General features: G+C 48.6%; 1 protein-coding gene and 1 non-coding gene across 2 annotated transcripts; one reads left to right on the forward strand and one right to left on the reverse strand.

Moving 5' to 3' along the window:
• Window positions 1–1,692: 1,692 nt before the first annotated feature.
• Window positions 1,693–1,811, forward strand: LOC124693663. Its single transcript, XR_007000132.1, has one exon. It is a non-coding gene; the product is annotated as a small nucleolar RNA SNORD14 (small nucleolar RNA).
• A 6,622-nt stretch (window positions 1,812–8,433) lies between these two features.
• On the reverse strand, window positions 8,434–16,589 carry LOC124686762 (ADP-ribosylation factor GTPase-activating protein AGD12-like). Its single transcript, XM_047220663.1, has 8 exons — window positions 16,455–16,589; window positions 15,686–15,770; window positions 15,309–15,384; window positions 14,918–15,081; window positions 14,650–14,767; window positions 14,452–14,568; window positions 9,078–9,173; window positions 8,434–8,986 (listed from the first exon to the last, which is right to left on the reverse strand). The coding sequence occupies exons 2-8, from the start codon at window positions 15,763–15,765 to the stop codon at window positions 8,705–8,707; spliced, it is 933 nt and encodes a 310-aa protein (XP_047076619.1). The 5' UTR covers window positions 15,766–15,770; window positions 16,455–16,589; the 3' UTR covers window positions 8,434–8,704.
• Window positions 16,590–18,411: the final 1,822 nt, after the last annotated feature.

An 18,411-nucleotide genomic window follows, 5' to 3' on the forward strand; every position in this document is an offset into this window, starting at 1 on the left:
CCTCCGCTAAAAGAGCACATCAAAATTTAGAAGCAAAAGTTGTTAGCGAAAAGAGCAAAATTTTACATTTGACAAAGTGTCAAACACTAGGTGTGCAAAGCTCTCCAATGGAGAGACAACGCCAGTGCAGTGCAGTTCATTGCCAACGGATGCACCTATGAAAAAATCTGCTATCAAAATGTATAACTAATAGCAAATACTTACAATGCACTCATAGGTGCATCCGTATTGGGCTACATTTGTGAAGCCACTCACCAACCTGAAGGTAAGAAAGAAAAATAATTTCACTATGCACTAGCGGCTGATAGGAAGGATGTGGAGATAACATTTGAGATTTTGCAAGCTCAATTTGCTATTATAAGAGGTCTGGCGAAATTTTAGGACCAAGAGATCCTTTGGTAAATGTTGATCGGTATCATGATCATGCATAACATCATCATCGGGAACGAGTGTGGTCAAGATTTAAACGATTATCACTATGAGTTGATGGGCTAACCGATGCGGGTGCGACGCTAACGAGACCACGTCACCCGCTTCATTTATAGCTACCACGAGATACGTGATCAAGATACCTATGAACATTTTCAGAAGGATCTCATGGAGGAGTGGTGGACATAGTTTGGGAAACAAATGAGTTGGTGGTCGTCATTGAATTGTGTGATGAACTATGTGTTTGTCGATGAACTTTGAGTATTTGTGAGTTGATTTGTGTGTAACTTAATGATGAACTATTTGTGTGATGTGATATTGTATTATTTGGAACTTACTGAGAGTGGATTTTGTACACCCACGCATGGGTGTGGGTGTTTCCTTCACCGTCCATTGTGCTTTGAGATTCGGATAAAAAGAGGAGAGAGAAAGGAATCTTTCCATCTACCATGGTGGGCACGAATCTCAAAGAATAAATGGACGGTGATGGAAACACCCACACCCATGCGTGGGTGTACAAAAGTATTTCCGGAACTTATTTGTGTTTTCAAATTATTTAGGTGTGTTTTGTCCATATGTTTGTAGTTGTGAAATATACGTCACCTAGGGTGGTGATGTAAAATACATCATCTGCTGGATCACACTTGGAGCAGATTACAAAAAATTCAGGTGATGTAAAATCTGCTGCAAAAAAAAGATGATATATAATTAATGGTTACACAGACCTGTTTTTTTTTTGTTACACTGTAATCTTTTCATAAGCTAATTTATATTTCATTTGGGAGTGGTAAATTCAATTCAAGGTAATGGTGATAAAACTAAGGTTTGTTTTTTAAAACATTCGCAGTTTCCCCCTAAGAGAGCTAATGCTACTAATTCGTTTGAGCAATGCTAACTTCCCCACTTCAATGTTCTTTTTTGTTTGCTATTTACCATTTGGACTTATACAGACACAAGTCCCAATCGCTTGAGTGGGTTGGTGCAGTGTGCTAGGTCATGCAGACCGAGATGTTTGTGGAATATGAATGTACAATTGTAATCATGTCGGCTGTATATCTCTCAAATTGTAAATATGGCCTGTGGCATATCTATTCCTCTTTGGTGCACATGCTTCTGAAAACGTAGCATTACAAGGATTGTGGATTGTGTTGAACGTTACATGTAACAAAACACACCAATTTGGCTAGAAGATTCAAGAGAGCCTTTGTTTTGATCCCATTGCTCTTTTAACTTGTGTTAATCGAGGCCGTGAAAGTCAACTGATAGTGATGATGATGGAATTAAGGCTTGTTTTTCAAAAACATTCTCTGCCGCCTAAGTGCTTTCGCCCTGCCAGGCTTGAGAGCAAATGCTGTCAATTCCTTCCTTGGATGTTTGAGCCGTGATGTTTCCTTTCATATGCTTGTGTGTAGTATCAAAATGTATAATTGATAGCAAACAGTTACAATGCACTACCGAAGCAATTCATGTTAATCAGAAACCAGTGTACACTTTTTTGAAATAAGTATTGGCAGTGGGGTGCCATCAGTTGTTAAAACGATTAACCTTTCCACTGAATATCCTGTTGAATGTAGATGGGCTGCAGCCCAGTAAGGCAGCCCATATAGTCTACAATTCCTGAAATCTCAAGGCCCATCACGTTGGCAGCTTGGAACAGCCTTGGGGGACAAAGTTTAGTCCCACATTTCTAGTTGGGAGTGAGTTGGAGTGGTATATATGGGCTGCTGTTCTACTCCTTCCAAGTGAGTGAGAATAGAGAGAGCCCTCGCGCACTCCTCCTCCTCCGCCCGCCCCGCCTCGCCTCGTCACGCACGCACGCACGCACGTCGCGTTTCGTGACTCGAGTTCGAGTTCGAGACACACTCAAAGGAAGCCTAAATTTTTGCTTGGTGCACCAACTGTGTTGGGTACGTGTCGACCTGCATGTGCATGCTCGCCGCGTGTCCCTGGCTTCCTACGCGCGTGTCAACGCGGTCAGGGCGGCTCTCCTCCCAGGCTATACAAGGAGACCGATCAGATCTGGAGAACAGTGCTCTTAGATCTCTCTCTCTCGCGAAGTTCCTTTTGCTGTGCTACTCTCTAGTCTTCCCCATCCCGGCGATTGCGTGCACGGCCGTCTGGGAGAGGAGGCCTCCGAAACCCCGTCCGTTGAGATCCTGCACCGGGAGACGGGCGATAAGGTTTTTGGGGAGCGTCTCGGCGCGACTGCTCGCTGATGTTCGTGTTCATCTTCGCCGGTTCGACTGCTTCATCGACAGATCCGACTACACCATGGGCGACATCAACAACTCCCATGGTGGTGGTGGTGCTTGCTGCTGGTGCGACCTTCCCGGTCGCGATGTACGTGCTTTTATTCTCCTACCTTGCACTGCTACTTATTCCATGTTCATATCTGATGCATGTGCTTAGTCTGATGTGTATGGTTAAGTATGCTTGTGCATCTGTAATCTTGCTTTCGGTAATTAAACTCACATGTAAATTGCCTAATAATCCAACAATTCAAAAACCTTATTTGCATAGGCAATTTTCACCGTCTGGTTTTGCTGCTGCGCTCAAATCGAGCCCTTTTACGGGTTCTCATTTCAAGAGATGGCAGAGTAAAACCCTCTTGTGGCTCACTTCTATGGGCGTGCACCGAGTTGCGGAAGGTACTCCCGGAGGTCCGCTTACTCTCGACGAGGATAAAGCGTTCGGGGATGCCACCGTAATCTTTGTGGGTGCCGTCCTAAGTGTGCTTGGAGACAAGTTGGTTGATGCTTATCCGCACATTCGAAATGGGAAGGAACTGTGGGATGCACTGGACGCTAAGTTTGGTGCTGCCGATGCCGAAGGTGAACTGTATGCTATGGAGCAGTTCAATGACTACAGAATGGTTGAGAACCGATCTGTAGTAGAACATGCTCATGAGATACAGATCATGGCAAAGGAACTCGAGCTTCTCAAGTGTGTGCTACCGGACAAGTTTGTCGCGGGATGCATTGTCGCTAAGCTTCCCTCTTCATGGAGGAACTTTGCCACTTCTCTAAAACATCAGAGGCATGAGTTTTCTGTTGAGAATATCATGGGCTCTCTGGATGTTGAGGAGAAGGCGAGGGCAAAAGACAAACACACTCTGGAGGAACCGAGGGACGTTCGCTGCCAATATGGTACAGAAAAATGCCCACAAGTCCAAGGGAAAGAACAAGGGAGTCTCCCGGACTACCAACTTCAAGAAGAAGGGGAAAACGGAGAAGAAAGATCCTTGCTTGGGTGTGTGGCGAGATCGGCCATTGGGCTAATCGTTATCCACAACGCAAAGGAAAGAAATGTCGAGTTGGACGGAACTCAAATTACGTAAGCATGGTCATTGGCAACACAGAGGAAGTAACTACAGGGTATGGTAATATGTTACCTATTGTTCTTTCGGTGTTTCAGCCCACGGAATGGTGGGTTGATACAGGTGCCAATGTTCATGTGTGTGCTGACATCTCCATGTTTACCTCTTATCAGGCCCGAGGTTCCTCAGTAATGATGGGGAATGGGTTACATGCTACTGTTCGTGGTGTTGGCACGGTAGATCTGAAGTTTACTTCCGGAAAGATCGTGCAACTGAAGAACGTGCTGCATGTCCCTTCTATCAAGAAGAATCTCGTTAGTGGCTCCCGTCTTATGAAAGATGCGTTTAAGTTGGTATTTGAGTTCAATAAAGTTGTACTGTCTAAGTATGGAACTTTTGTTGGAAAGGGATATGATTGTGAGGGAATATTTCGCTTCTCTCTAGAAGACTTCTGTGATAATGTTGTGAACCATGTAAGCACTAGTGTTAATGAAACTAATGTTTGGCATTCACGACTTTGTCATGTTAATTTCGGTTGTATGACGCGGCTTGCTGATATGAGTTTAATTCCGAAATTCACCTTTGTCAAAGGCTCTAAGTGTCATGCTTGTGTGCAAGCAAAGCAGCCTCGCAAGCCTCACAAGCCTGCGAAGGAAAGAAACTTGGCACCGCTAGAGCTCATACATTCAGATCTATGTGAGATGAATGGTGAGTTGACAAGAGGTGGAAAGAAATATTTCATGACCTTGATTGATGATTCCACTAGGTACTGTTATGTGTATCTACTGAAAAGTAAAGATGAGGCTCTTGATTTCTTTAAAATCTATAAGGCTGAAGTTGAGAATCAACTTGAAAGAAAGATAAAAAGGGTTCGGTCCGATCGTGGTGGAGAGTACTTTTCTAATGAGTTCAATTTATTACGTGACGGAACATGGTATAATCCATGAGAGGACGCCTCCCAATTCCCCACAATCCAATGGGATTGCGGAAAGGAAAAACCGTACTCTAACCGATTTGGTTAACGCCATGTTAGATGTGTCGGGTTTATCCAAGGAATGGTGGGGGGAGGCTATATTGACTTCGTGTCATGTCCTAAACCGTGTTCCAACCAAGAATAAAGAGATTACCCCTTATGAGGAATGGGAAAAGAAAATACCAATACTCTCCTACCTACGAACTTGGGGCTGTTTGGCAAAAGTGAATTTGCCAATCACCAAAAAGCGAAAGCTTGGACCAAAAACCGTGGGCTGTGTCTTTCTTGGCTATGCTGCCCATAGCATTGCTTATAGATTTCTTGTGGTGAAATCTGGTGTGGACGACATGAATGTTGGCACCATCTTTGAATCAAGAGATGCTACATTCTTTGAGGATATATTCCCTATGAGAGATATGCATGTCATGTCTAGTTGGGAATCTGATCCAATACATGAAACTCCTATGGAGTCTGATGAGGAATCTGATGATGAGAGTTCAGATTCCGATGAAGATGACAATGAAGCTCCCACAAGGAGTAAGAGACAAAGGACTGCAAAGTCTTTTGGTAATGATTTCATTGTGTATCTTGTGGATGATACTCCCACTACAATTTCGAAGCTCTCGCATCTCCCGATGCGGACTACTGGAAGGAAGCGGTTCAAAGCGAGATGGATTCCATCTTGGCTAATGGAACGTGGGAGTTAATTGAGCGTCCTTATGGGTGCAAACCTGTAGGATGTAAATGGGTATTTAAGAAGAAGCTTCGAGCTGATGGTTCTATTGAGAAGTATAAAGCTCGGCTTGTAGCCAAAGGCTATACCCAAAAGGAAGGCGAAGATTTCTTCGATACTTACTCACCTGTGACGAGATTGACCACCATTCGAGTACTACTGTCATTGGCTGCCTCACACGGTCTTCTCGTTCATCAAATGGACGTTAAGACGGCTTTCCTAAATGGAGAGTTGAACAAGGAAATTTACATGGAACAGCCTGATGGTTTTGTACTAGAAGGTCAAGAAAGAAAGGTGTGTAAATTAAAGAAATCTTTGTATGGTCTTAAACAAGCACCCAAACAATGGCATGAGAAGTTCGAAAGAACTTTGACATCCAGTGGGCTTTGTTGTCAATGAAGTCGACAAATGTGTGTACTACCGCCATGGTGGGGGTGAGGGAGTTGTCCTATGCTTGTATGTGGATGACATACTAATTTTGGGGACAAGTCTCAAAGTGATTAAGGAGGTAAAAACCTTCTTATCTCAATGTTTCGAGATGAAAGATCTTGGAGAAGCTGATGTTATATTGAACATCAAGCTATTGAGAGATGAGAATAATGGGATTACACTTGTGCAATCTCATTATGTTGAGAAGGTGTTGAGCAGATTTGGCTATGCTGATTGCAAATCTTCTCTCACACCTTATGATCCTAGTGTCTTGCTTCGAAAGAATGAAAAGGCAACTAAAGATCAATTGAGATACTCTCAAATCATTGGTTCACTCATGTATTTAGCTTGCGCTACGAGGCCTGATATCTCGTTTGCTGTGTGCAAACTTAGCCGGTTTGTGGCCAACCCGGGAGATGATCATTGGATGCTCTTGAGAGAGTAATGCGCTATCTAAAGGGAACCATGAGTTATGGAATTCATTATACCGGGTATCCAAGAGGACTTGAAGGGTATAGTGATTCCAATTGGATTTCTGATGCTAAAATGAAAGCCACAAGTGGATATGTTTTCACTCTTGGTGGTGGCGCTGTTTCCTGGAAGTCTTGCAAGCGAGACCATCTTAACGAGGTCAACTATGGAAGCAGAACTCACGACATTAGATACGGCCTACCGTCGAAGCGGAATGGCTTTGTGAGCTCTTGATGGACTTGCCTATGGTTGAAAAACCAATACCGGCCATCCTCATGAACCGTGATAATCAAGCTCGTGATTATCAAAGTGAAAAGTTCTAAGGATAATATGAAAAGTTCCAAACATATCAAGAGGAGACGAAGTCCGTCGAAAACCGAAGAACTCCGGAGTGATAGCATTGGATTATGTCCAAAGTGCTAAAAATCGCGCAGATCCTTTCACAAAAGGACTATCAAGAAATATGATAGACCTAGCATCGAGGGAGATGGGTTTGAGACCCACTTGAGTTGCCGAGGGGTAACCCAACCTATGTGATCGGAAATTCCGTGAAGTAGGACCGGGAAAACAAACCGGAGTAACCGAGTTGAGAGAAAATTTAATACTCCCACTCCGCTGCAGATGCAAATTCTCTCATAGCTACCGTAAGGCAGGTTGACAATGTCTTAATGTGTTCCGAGCGGCTCTTGATGAGCGAAGACGCCGTCCTACGAGGCGATCTTTTGAAGAACACACCTATACGAGCGACACTACCGGTCATAGTGTGGGAGATTTGGGTGAATCTCTAGTAAGCTCATGAAGGGCCGAGGAGTATGACTTATAAGCTCCACCCGAGGGGAAGGCTATGGTAGCCTAGTACCGTGCCGGCATTGAGCGAAACTTGCTCGCACAAAGACCGACAATTCAAGGCATAGTCCATTGTTCGGTTGTAGTCAAGCGTAGCACCTTGCCTAGGTGGAAGTTCAACTTAACAGTCTCCACCGAAGTGCAGGTATATTAAACAGTGAATGGAACTAATGTGTCATCTGATGTGCATATGAGATCTGGTGGGGGATTGTTGAATGTAGATGGGCTGCAGCCCAGTAAGGCAGCCCATATAGTCTACAATTCCTGAAATCTCAAGGCCCATCACGTTGGCAGCTTGGAACAGCCTTGGGGGACAAAGTTTAGTCCCACATTGCTAGTTGGGAGTGAGTTGGAGTGGTATATAAGGGCTGCTGTTCTACTCCTTCCAAGTGAGTGAGAATAGAGAGAGCCCTCGCGCACTCCTCCTCCGCCCACCCCGCCTCGCCTCGTCACGCACGCACGTCGCGTTTCGTGACTCGAGTTCGAGTTCGAGACACACTCAAAGGAAGCCTAAATTTTTGCTTGGTGCACCAACTGTGTTGGGTACGTGTCGACCTGCATGTGCATGCTCGCCGCGTGTCCCTGGCTTCCTACGCGTGTCAACGCGGTCAGGGCGGCTCTCCTCCCAGGCTATACAAGGAGACCGATCAGATCTGGAGAACAGTGCTCTTAGATCTCTCTCTCGCGAAGCTCCTTTTGCTGTGCTACTCTCTAGTCTTCCCCATCCCGGCGACTGCGTGCACAACCGTCCGGGAGAGCAGGCCTCCGAAACCCCGTCCGTTGAGATCCTGCACCGGGAGACGGGCGATAAGGTTTTTGGGGAGCGTCTCGGCGCGACTGCTCGCTGCTGTTCGTCTTCTTCATCGACGGTTCGGCTGCTTCATCGACAGATCCGACTACACCATGGGCGACATCAACAACTCCCATGGTGGTGGTGGTGCTGCTGCTGGTGCGACCTTCCCGGTCGCGATGTACGTGCTTTTACTCTCCTACCTTGCACTGCTACTTATTCCATGTTCAGATCTGATGCATGTGCTTAGTCTGATGTGTATGGTTAAGTATGCTTGTGCATCTGTAATCTTGCTTTCGGTAATTAAACTCACATGGAAATTGCCTAATAATCCAACATATCCTTGGTAGATACATGTCTTAGTTCTTTTCATGTGGAAAGGTTGAACACGAAAGCAATTTATGTCTACAAATACAATGATGGATAAGTTTCTTGGCACACTTGAATTCTACACCCTTTTCGTTTGCCATTGGTCTATAAGGACGGATGATGATTACAAGTGCATAGTTCAGATGATCTGACGGCCTTACTGCAATTGCTGTTGAAAATTTACAACCAGATTATGCTTATTACTGTTTCAATCTTAAATATTTTTTCACAAAAAGACAATCAAATGGAAAAAAACTTCTCCCGTTGCAGCACAATACAATCTCTATAAGCATATTTGCAGATGAAACGGCTTTCACAAGTTTGCCGTGTTATACCGTTATCCGGATTCTACATGTTTAGAGCTATCCATTGCATCTCCAGCGTCACCTCCCCTGACTCGGTGCGCTGCAGTTTCAAGGAGACCTCCTGCTTCACCTTGCCCCCTGTTATCATGACAGCGCTGTCGGTGGTGAGAGCGTTGTCAGCTGACTTGAGCCACCGGCCGATCTGCATGTCGCCGAGGTGTTCTGGATCGCCGAATGCTGCTGCCGCGTTAATCATGGGCTGCAAGTCGATCTCGGCCTCCCCCATCACGTCATCCTTGGATACCATGTCATGGTCTAGCACTTGCTGTTTATTATTAGCACAGGAGTTTGTAAGATAATATTATTGCCAGATGAACATATCATAATTGTTTTTATTTCTTAGAGCTTATTGTTACCAGTTTCAGAGGCCCGTAGTGCTGAGGAACAGAGAGCTTGAGTTCTTCATTCCAGACGGGATTCAGGTTTCTTTTGATCACTGAAGTCTGCGCTTTCTGCAGACAAGAATATGTTTCCCTAAACTCCTAACTCGATCAGAGGAAGAAATTGAGGGAGAGAGAGGATGAACTCGACGAACACACAGAGAATTTTGTGCTGCGCTCAACTGCAAGCAGCTTTTCTGTTTCTCTCCTTTTATTCATTCAAAGGGAAAACGTGGTGAGCAACGTGCTCCACTACCGATCATGCCATCCCATGATCCGAGCTTCGTGCTACACGATCTAGACTTGGTCCTGCGCCGTGCAAAGCGCAGCTGATAACAGAAAACGACTAGCTACTCCCTAACTGACGAAACTGACGGAACTGACAGCGGTGTCTAACAATGACACTTGTCTAAAATTATTTTGAGCAGGACAGGGCGAGGGTTTAAGCAACAATCTCCCCCTCAACCCGAGCTCATGCCCTGAGTGTTGATGATGCCAATCTTGCCGCGAAGCTCTTCAAATCGAACACGACCAAGAGCCTTCGTCAGAATGTCTGCCTTCTGTTCTCCTGTGCTGATGAACTCTGCCCTGATCATGCCTTTCTCCACGTAATCACGGATGAAGTGGAACCGCAGATCAATGTGCTTGGACTTGTCATGCAGCACTGGGTTCTTGCACAGGGATATTGCAGATTTGTTGTCTATGTAGATGGTGACCGGCGCTGCTGCTCGATTCAGTAGTTCGCCGTACAGACGAGCAAGCCACACGCCCTGGCTAGCTCCCGTCGCCGCTGCGATGTACTCCGCCTCGCAGGACGATGTTGCCACCACCGACTGTTTCTGAGATTGCCAGCTGACAGGACTGCTTCCAAGAAAGAACAGAACCCCTGAGGTGCTCTTCCTGCTGTCAATGTCGCCGGCGTGATCGGAGTCACTGAACCCGATCAGCGTCTCGTCGTCACCGCGGTTGTACACACAACCGTGGTTCAGTGTGCCTGAGATGTACCGCAGGAGATGCTTCACAGCCGCCAGATGATCCGCCGCCGGTGCTTCCATGAATCTGCTGAGGAAGCCCACGGCGAACGCGATGTCAGGGCGGGTGTTCACCAGGTACCTGAGGCTGCCGATGACACTGCGGTAGAAGGTGGCGTCGACGGGCGCCTCCTTGCTGTCCTTGCTCAGTTTGCATCGAGCCTCCATGGGCGTGCGTGTGGAGTTGCAGTCCGCCATGCCAGCCCGCTCCAGTAGTTTGCTTGCATAAGCTCCCTGTGACACAGAGGTGCGCCCTTGTCCCTGTCTCACCTCGAGTCCGAGGTAGTAGCGGAGGGCACCAAGGTCACTCATGGAGAACAAGCTCTTCATCTCCTGCTTGAACTTGTTCACCTCTAGTTGTTCTGCTCCTGCGATCACCAGGTCGTCGACGTACACGCCGACGATGAGCAGTGTGCCATGACTGCCCCTTGCGTACACGCCGTGCTCTGACAAGCTGCGCCTAAAGCCTAGAGACACCAAGCTTGCGTCTAGCTTGGCATTCCATGCTCTCGGAGCTTGGCGCAGCCCGTACAGAGCTTTGTGGAGCTTGTACACCTCTTGTTCACGTCCATCGGCGGTGAAACCCGGTGGCTGTGACACATACACCACCTCTTCGAGCTCACCGTTCAGGAACGCAGATTTCACGTCCATGTGGTGCACCTCCCAGCCGCGGTGCGCCGCCAGTGCAAGGATCAGCCGCACGGACTCGAGCCTAGCGACTGGCGCGTACACCTCCTCAAAGTCCACCCCAGGACGCTGAACATATCCCTTGGCAACAAGACGGGCCTTGTGCTTGACGATGCGCCCGTTCTCGTCCTTCTTCACCTTGTAGACCCATTTGAGGCCAATCGCACGGTGGCCTGCAGGGAGGGAGGTGAGCGTCCAGGTTTCGTTCTCGTCGATGGACTGCAGCTCGTCGAGCATCGCTCGACGCCAGCAGTCCTCCTTCTCAGCCTCTGCGAAGGACGTTGGTTCTTCGCCGACCATGAGGTGCAGTGCCTCATCGTCCTCTTCTTCGTCTTCCGCAGATTGTGGGCGCGGTGCCAGCTGCGCCGGGGCAGCAGGTCCACCCACCAGGTCAGAGACGAGGCGAAAACGGTGAGGAGCGTCGGCACTGTCCGCCGCATCGAATAATGCGGAGCGTGCCGTTGGTGGCGACACGAAGTAAGACGGCGTGCCGCCCGTGGGTGTCGCAGTTGCTCCTCCGCTGCGTGTTGGTGATGGCGTGGTCGACGTCGAGACTGAGAGGGGCGTGGGTGGTGCCGACGCGCCGCTGCTCGAGGGCGGTGACCCAGCTCCCCCGGTAGCTAGGCGTGTCACGTAGACAGGGTGCTCAACAGTGAACACGCTGCTCGCCGGCGGCTCCCCCGGCGCGTCCCAGTTCCAGCAGGCGCCCTCGTCGAAGACGACGTCTCTGGAAACGTGCAAGCGCTTGGTGGAGGGATCGTAGAGGCGGTACGCCTTTGAGCCCGTCTCGTATCCGACGAACACCATCGGGTGGCTTCTGTCCTCCAGCTTCTGAAGGTTTGGGCGCGTCACCTTGACGTGGCCGATGCAGCCGAAGACGCGGAGGAAGCGCACGTCCGGCTTCTTCCCATGCCACGCCTCGTACGGTGTCATGGCGTCGACGCTGCGGGTGAAGCATCTGTTGAGGATGAACGTGGCCGTGAGGACGGCCTCTCCCCAGAATCTGTTTGGCACCCGCTTGGCCTTGAGCATGCTTCTGGCCATGCCGAGGAGCGTCTGGTTCCTGCGCTCCACGACGCCATTCCCGTCGCGGCGTGTACGGAGCCGTGAGATGCCGCTGCACGCCTGCCTCCTCACAGTGCTGGTAGAAAGTGGCGGAGGTGAACTCGCCGCCACGGTCGGTGCGCAGCACTCGCAGCTTGTGCCCGCACTCCACCTCTGCCGCCGCTTGTATTTTGACGATGGCCCGTGCTGCTTGGTCCTTGGATGCGAGCAGCTCTGCCCACATGTACCTGCTGCGATCATCGATCAGCAGCAGCACGTATCGGCGCCCTCCTGGCGTCTGTGGCGTGATCGGGCCACACAGGTCGCCGTGGACGAGCTCGAGGGGCTTCTCCGCCCGGTACTTCGCCCGTTGCGGGAACGGAGAGCGTCGCTGCTTCCCAGCGAGGCACGCGTCACAGAGCTCGTCGGCGTGGTCTATTGGAGGTAGACCACGCACGAGTCCGCCGCGAGCCATCCGCTGCATCCCGTCGAAATGCAGGTGCCCGAGCCGGGCGTGCCAGCGCCAGGCCTCGGACACGTCACCAACGGCGAGGCACACTGGATGTACAGGGGTGAAGGTCAGTTTGTACAGCCGATTCTGAGATCGCTTTACCTTGACCAGGAGGCGTCGATGCTGGTCGTGGATGGTCAAGACTCCACGGCGGATGTTGATGTCGAACCAGCTCTCATCGAGTTGCCCAAGGCTGACAACGCTGCTCTTGAGCGCGGGGATGTAGAACACCTGCGTGAACGCACGGTGATCACCGCTGCCGCCGGCGAACACGACGGTGCCGCGCCCGTGGATGTCCACCACGGAGCCGTCAGCGAAGCGCACCTTTCCAGACACCGAACGGTCCAGATCGGCGAAGGCGTTGATGGAGCCTGTCATGTGGTTCGTGGCCCCTGTATCCAGGAACCAGACCTCGCCGCTTTGACCGTCCACGCGCGAGGGGGTGATCATGGCCTTCTCTTCGTTGAGGTAGACGCGTGCGCCCTCGTGAGCTCGAGGTGCCTCCGTCATGACGACGGTGGGAGCCTCGATGATCTCTTCGACGCATGCCATCATCATCGCTGGCCCGTCCTCTTCTTCGGCTTCGACGAGGTTCGCCGCCGCCGGAGCCGCCTTGCGCTTGGCGGCCTCGTCGCGCTTCTTCTTCCGGCGATCGCGGGCCCAATGCCCGGCTTTGCCGCAGATGGCGGCACTTGTCCCCGTCGACGGTCTCGCCCGCCCCGGTGGGCGGTGGCTTACCGCCTTTCTTCCCACGGTCGTCGCCCTTGCTTGAAGAGCCACCGCCACCGCGAGGTTGGCGCTTGCGCGCCTCCCACTGCTCCTCAGTGAGCAGGAGCTGGCCGCCAGGCGCGTCGCTCCCTTGATCTCCATCCAGGCGCTCCTCGATCGCGCGCAGATGCCCGGTCACCTCCTCGACAGTCATTGTGGCAGGGTCGAGGAGGGTCTCCATGGAAAAGGCAATTTGAATGAATTGCGATGGGACGATGGACAGGAACTTACGGACGATCTTTTCCTCGGCGACGGTGTCGCCCAGTGAGCGAAGTCCGGCGACGAGGTTGGAGAGGCGGAGGGAGAAGTCCTGGACTTTCTCCCCGTTCTTGAACGACACGGTCTCAAATTCCGTGTGGAGCCGTCGGAGGCGCCCGTCGCGGACGCGATCTGGCCCCTGGAACTGGGTGCGGATCGCTTCCCACGCTGCCTTGGACGATCCTTTCCCGATGAGCATGCAATGCATGTCCTCCGGCGTGGATCGGAGCAGCGCCGCTAGGGTCTTCATGTCGTCGACGCGCGCGACGTGATCATCCGTGATGGCGTCCCAGAGAGACGCCGCCAGAAGGTTGACCTTCATGACCATTGCCCAGGTCGTGTACCCTCCCCGGGTCAGCATCGGGAAGTGCAGGTTTGCGCCGGAGCCGCCGCCGGACTCGCGCACTACCTGCTGTACCACCACCTCGCCGCCGCCGTGTCGCGACCGGTCCCTACCGCGGCTCTGCGAGCGCCGTCGCTCCACGGGTGGAGGGGTCCGTGACTGGTGCGGCGATCTGCTTGACATGGCCGCAAGATCGCAACGCTCTGATACCAATTGTTTCCCTAAACTCCTAACTCGATCAGAGGAAGAAATTGAGGGAGAGAGAGGATGAACTCGACGAACACACAGAGAATTTTGTGCTGCGCTCAACTGCAAGCAGCTTTTCTGTTTCTCTCCTTTTATTCATTCAAAGGGAAAACGTGGTGAGCAACGTGCTCCACTACCGATCATGCCATCCCATGATCCGAGCTTCGTGCTACACGATCTAGACTTGGTCCTGCGCCGTGCAAAGCGCAGCTGATAACAGAAAACGACTAGCTACTCCCTAACTGACGAAACTGACGGAACTGACAGCGGTGTCTAACAATGACACTTGTCTAAAATTATTTTGAGCAGGACAGGGCGAGGGTTTAAGCAACAGAATACTCTTACGTTCAGATTTGCTTGTCAAAATTGCTGAAATAAATAATTCTGCAAGAATGCTCAAATTTCGATGTCAACTGTAACTGTTATTATTTGTTGGAGAAATAAGAACTACTATGATTTTACCTGCTGTCCGAGGGTCAAGACTACATAAGGATCGCTGCTATACATATCCCTGACAGCTAATTTGGTACCTCCAATAACTTTGACATTTAGTATTCCGATGAACTCAACCATTCCAATCTGCGTAGAGGAACATGTGAATTGTATGACATCCTAAGAATCATAGAGCTTGTGTTAATATGCAATCATGGGCAGCCTTGCCTCACTTTTGGAGCTACCAGAATGTGAGGTGCTGGCTGCGTGTTTTCCGACATCACTAGGATAATTAGATACGATCCGTAGGCTGGGCTGTAGAAATTCCTGGAGCTCATATTTTGACCTGAAACATTGAGGCATGGCTAATCATTAGTATTAAGATAACAGTAATATGGAGTTCATGGATGCCTTTTTTGGAATTTTTCAAGGTAAGCATTACAAAGGGATAAACTGAACCACATGGCATTTCCAGATGAAAAAGAAGATGAAATACTTGATGAAATTATGTCGCTCTTCCTGGGCAGAATCTGGATGTGGCTTGCTGTAGCCCTTTGGGAGAAAGGCCTCGTAGATTGCATTGGCTTGCGAGTTTCCACCAACTTCTATCATGAAGTTAATATCATCGTCAGTCCACTTATCTAGTGTCACTGACATGACCTGGACCAAGTAAAAGGTTGACCATATTAGTTTCACATAAAGCAGCTCATTTCCAGCAAGAATAGAAGATCGAAATCAAGCATTCAGATACACTATGCATTGCTACTTGCAAGTATTGGTTGCAATTCTAGGACTAGTTAACACACTAAGACGATCAGGTGTTTTTCCTAAAGGAATAAAATAAATTCTACATGCATAAAATTATTGTTGAGTTCAGCTAGTTAAACCTTTGAGATATGTGTACCAAGGCTTCTGTGAACGCCAGAACATTTTACGCATATGAATACCCCAATGTTAGCTGATCTGTAAGGAAATACTGAGTCATATGCAAGGAAAATAGTTTCTGATAACTGCACATTAGTCTAATTTTGTTCCGCAAGATCTTGCATACTTTATAATTCCTCCCAAAATTGTGCTAGTATTTTCCCTGCAAAAGCATTGCCAGGACCACAAGGTATCTTTGTGTACAGAAGGGTTTACATATAAAATGACAGATGCAAGTAAGTAATTACTGTTTGAATAGTGAGGCCTTATATCATCATCTGGTTATTAGAACGTGATAACTCATGCAATAGCTATCTGAGGTTGGGATGCAGACACTCACGCCCATTTGGGATCAGGTGCGCCGCAGTCAGCGCAAATGCGATTTTCCCTTTTCTGTAACAATGCCTTCAGCTTTGCCATCCTACCTGCAGTTCGAAGGTAAAATCTGAGCTCACAGTAGCAAAACAACACTGCCACAGGACGGGTGCTACATTGGCGGGAGCGACGGCGTGGCGGTGATATTTACCACTGCCAGACGCGTGTGAGAATGTATTATTTTCAGTAAATATTAACTGGAGAAGCATTGAAAAAAAAATCGACAACGGTCAAGACGAGAAGAGGAAGAAGTGAAGATGCTATGTCATTTGCTGTTGCGTTTCCTTGTGCAATTGCAAAAAGCCACAAGTCAATCGCTGCTTTGCATACTGTGGTTCCATCACCTCCATGTCATCCACTCATCTCGGAAAAATCCCCATTCAGCTGGAATGGGGATCATGCAAAATTAGCAGTTCCCTTCCTGAATCAGCTGAGCAGACTGATTTGTGGAATCCACTGATCCAGAAGGAGTCCAACTTGAAGCAATCAAGCAAGACACGATGAAGGAATAATTATATAAATAACAAGGATTGACCTCTTTCTATCTACTGATGAAGTGATGATACAAGCTATCCATCTATAATCCAAGAGGTAATTCACCAAGATAAGTTCTCATCAAGCCATGCACCAGCACCATGGAAGTAGCAGAAACGAAATCAACAAATGGTCTCTCTCTTTTCTCTTTACAAGAGACGGAGAAAGAGAAACAAGATAGAAATTACAGGGTTACCTACCTCCGTAGCTAGTCCGATCTCTCCTCTCCCCGCTGCCTTCGAAAGGGTTTTTCAGGGGTGCCTGCCTGACTCCTCAGATCTCTCTTTCTCTCTTCAACAGGTGTGGTCCAGGTGGCCTGGTTGGTGAGCTCACCCAATACACAGGGGTAGTAGATTATGTCCTAAAAACTTCCCTTTGTGCTTGCTTTAATGCTAATAATGATACCATGCCAGCTTGCTTCTATTGCTTCCGAACCATCCGATCTGAAAATATTGCTCTAGATGGATCTCGGATGCAATCCTATCCTTTGACTTATATGTTTTAAGTAGTATTTTTTTCTTAACCTTCCAGGCTGTATCCTTGAAAAAAAATCACGCCAGGAGCCATTCAGCCTAAGACTGTTTCATCACTTATACTAGTATAATGGTTAAAAATCTGAAAATAGTGCCAATACTTTGAGAAAGACAGCTACCATATAATGGCAGTGGAAAGGATATCTATAGTATTGCTCTTTCTAGAACAACGTTGGATCTACAAATCGCTGAAGCATACCCATGCAATTGGATTTTGCAGATTTGTCATTCATGTGCATGTATCGATGCAAAGGCCGGAGAGCAACCACATCTTCCATTATCTTAGAAAAAACTATCATTTGATTTTCTTGGAAAAGAAGAACAACCCCTTTTTTTCACGAACGCAAAAGACTTGCGTTTCGATGCATTGATAGAAAAAAGAAGGTTATATGTACAAGTCCAAGAAAGGACCAACACCGCACCATACAACTCAACCAAAAAAACCTAATCTAGGGGAGTAGTTGGCGAAGACCCCGGCCACCCGCGTCCGCCCGCTGCCGCGCCTCGGTCCTGATGTCGTTGTGCAAGGAAGCCACCGAAGGTTGCACGTTGTCGAAGACCGCAACGTTCCTGTGCTTCCAAATTCACCATGCGGTGAGCATGATCAGCGACAATGTGCCCTTACGCAACTGGCGAGGGGCGGTCTGCACCACCAGCGACCACCACTCCGCAAAGTCGCCCTCACCCGTTGGAGGCCCTGAGGTGGCCCTAATCCACGAGAGGACCTCACTAGTAGGAAACTAGCTATAGGTGAGATGCTATTCTGTGGCGCACCAATTTGCATGCGTCACAAAATTTATTTCTGTGGCGCACCAGACAATGTGCGCCACTGAAATAGAGTATTTTTGTGGCGCACATGTCACCCATGCGCCACAGAAATAAGGTGAGCCCCACCCCTGCCAGCCCTAATTTCACTATTTCTGTGGCGCACATGACCACGTGCGGCACCACAGAAATAAGACTTTCTACGGCGCACATGGGCTGGTGCGCCACAGAAAATACACATTTCAGTGGCGCACATGCGCTCCATGCGCCACAGAAGAATTTTTTGCTCCTCATGCAACTCCATCCCCCCGTATCGCCTTTTTTAGCACTGTAAAATACAAAAGAAATAGATAGAAATTTCAAAAAGTAAAATCCTTCGATTTGCCCATATAGTATATCATCGAGTACCACTGAGAATTAACAAACATGAATTTCGACTTTTTTTGCAAAATTGCGTTGCAAAATCATCAAACTGGATTCCTGATTGCATACGATCTTGAAAAAACGTATAATATATCAAAATGACCGGGAGAAAATTCTACATCTGAATTCACCGGGGATTACCCAGTTAGCCAATTTTTAGAATCACCAAATTCGAAAAGAGTAAAAAGATACGACAAAGTAAAGATTTTTTCCTGCAAAAATAGAAAATTTGAAAAAAAAATTCTATGGCGCATGGAGCTGCCCATGCGCCACAGAATGTTACTCGGAAATTTGAATTTTGTAGAGACCTCCTCCTCCTCTCCTCCACTCCACTTACCACTTCTCCTCCTCTCCTCGACTTGTCCTTCTCTCCCCCACTTCTCCTCCACTTCTCCACTTCTCCTCCCCCTCTCCTCCACCCGATGATACATCCAAT

Source organism: Lolium rigidum, chromosome 2 (assembly GCF_022539505.1).
Source record: "Lolium rigidum isolate FL_2022 chromosome 2, APGP_CSIRO_Lrig_0.1, whole genome shotgun sequence".
Taxonomy (NCBI): domain Eukaryota; kingdom Viridiplantae; phylum Streptophyta; class Magnoliopsida; order Poales; family Poaceae; genus Lolium; species Lolium rigidum.

Coding starts and splice junctions, on each gene's coding strand:
- LOC124686762 (XM_047220663.1), bottom strand. CDS start 15,765: ATGGCAAAGCTGAAGGCATTGTTACAGAAAAGGGAAAATCGCATTTGC. Junction 14,768..14,917: donor GAGCGACATAATTTCATCAA/GTATTTCATCTT, acceptor TCAATGTTTCAG/GTCAAAATATGAGCTCCAGG. Junction 14,569..14,649: donor CTGGTAGCTCCAAAAGTGAG/GCAAGGCTGCCC, acceptor TCCTCTACGCAG/ATTGGAATGGTTGAGTTCAT.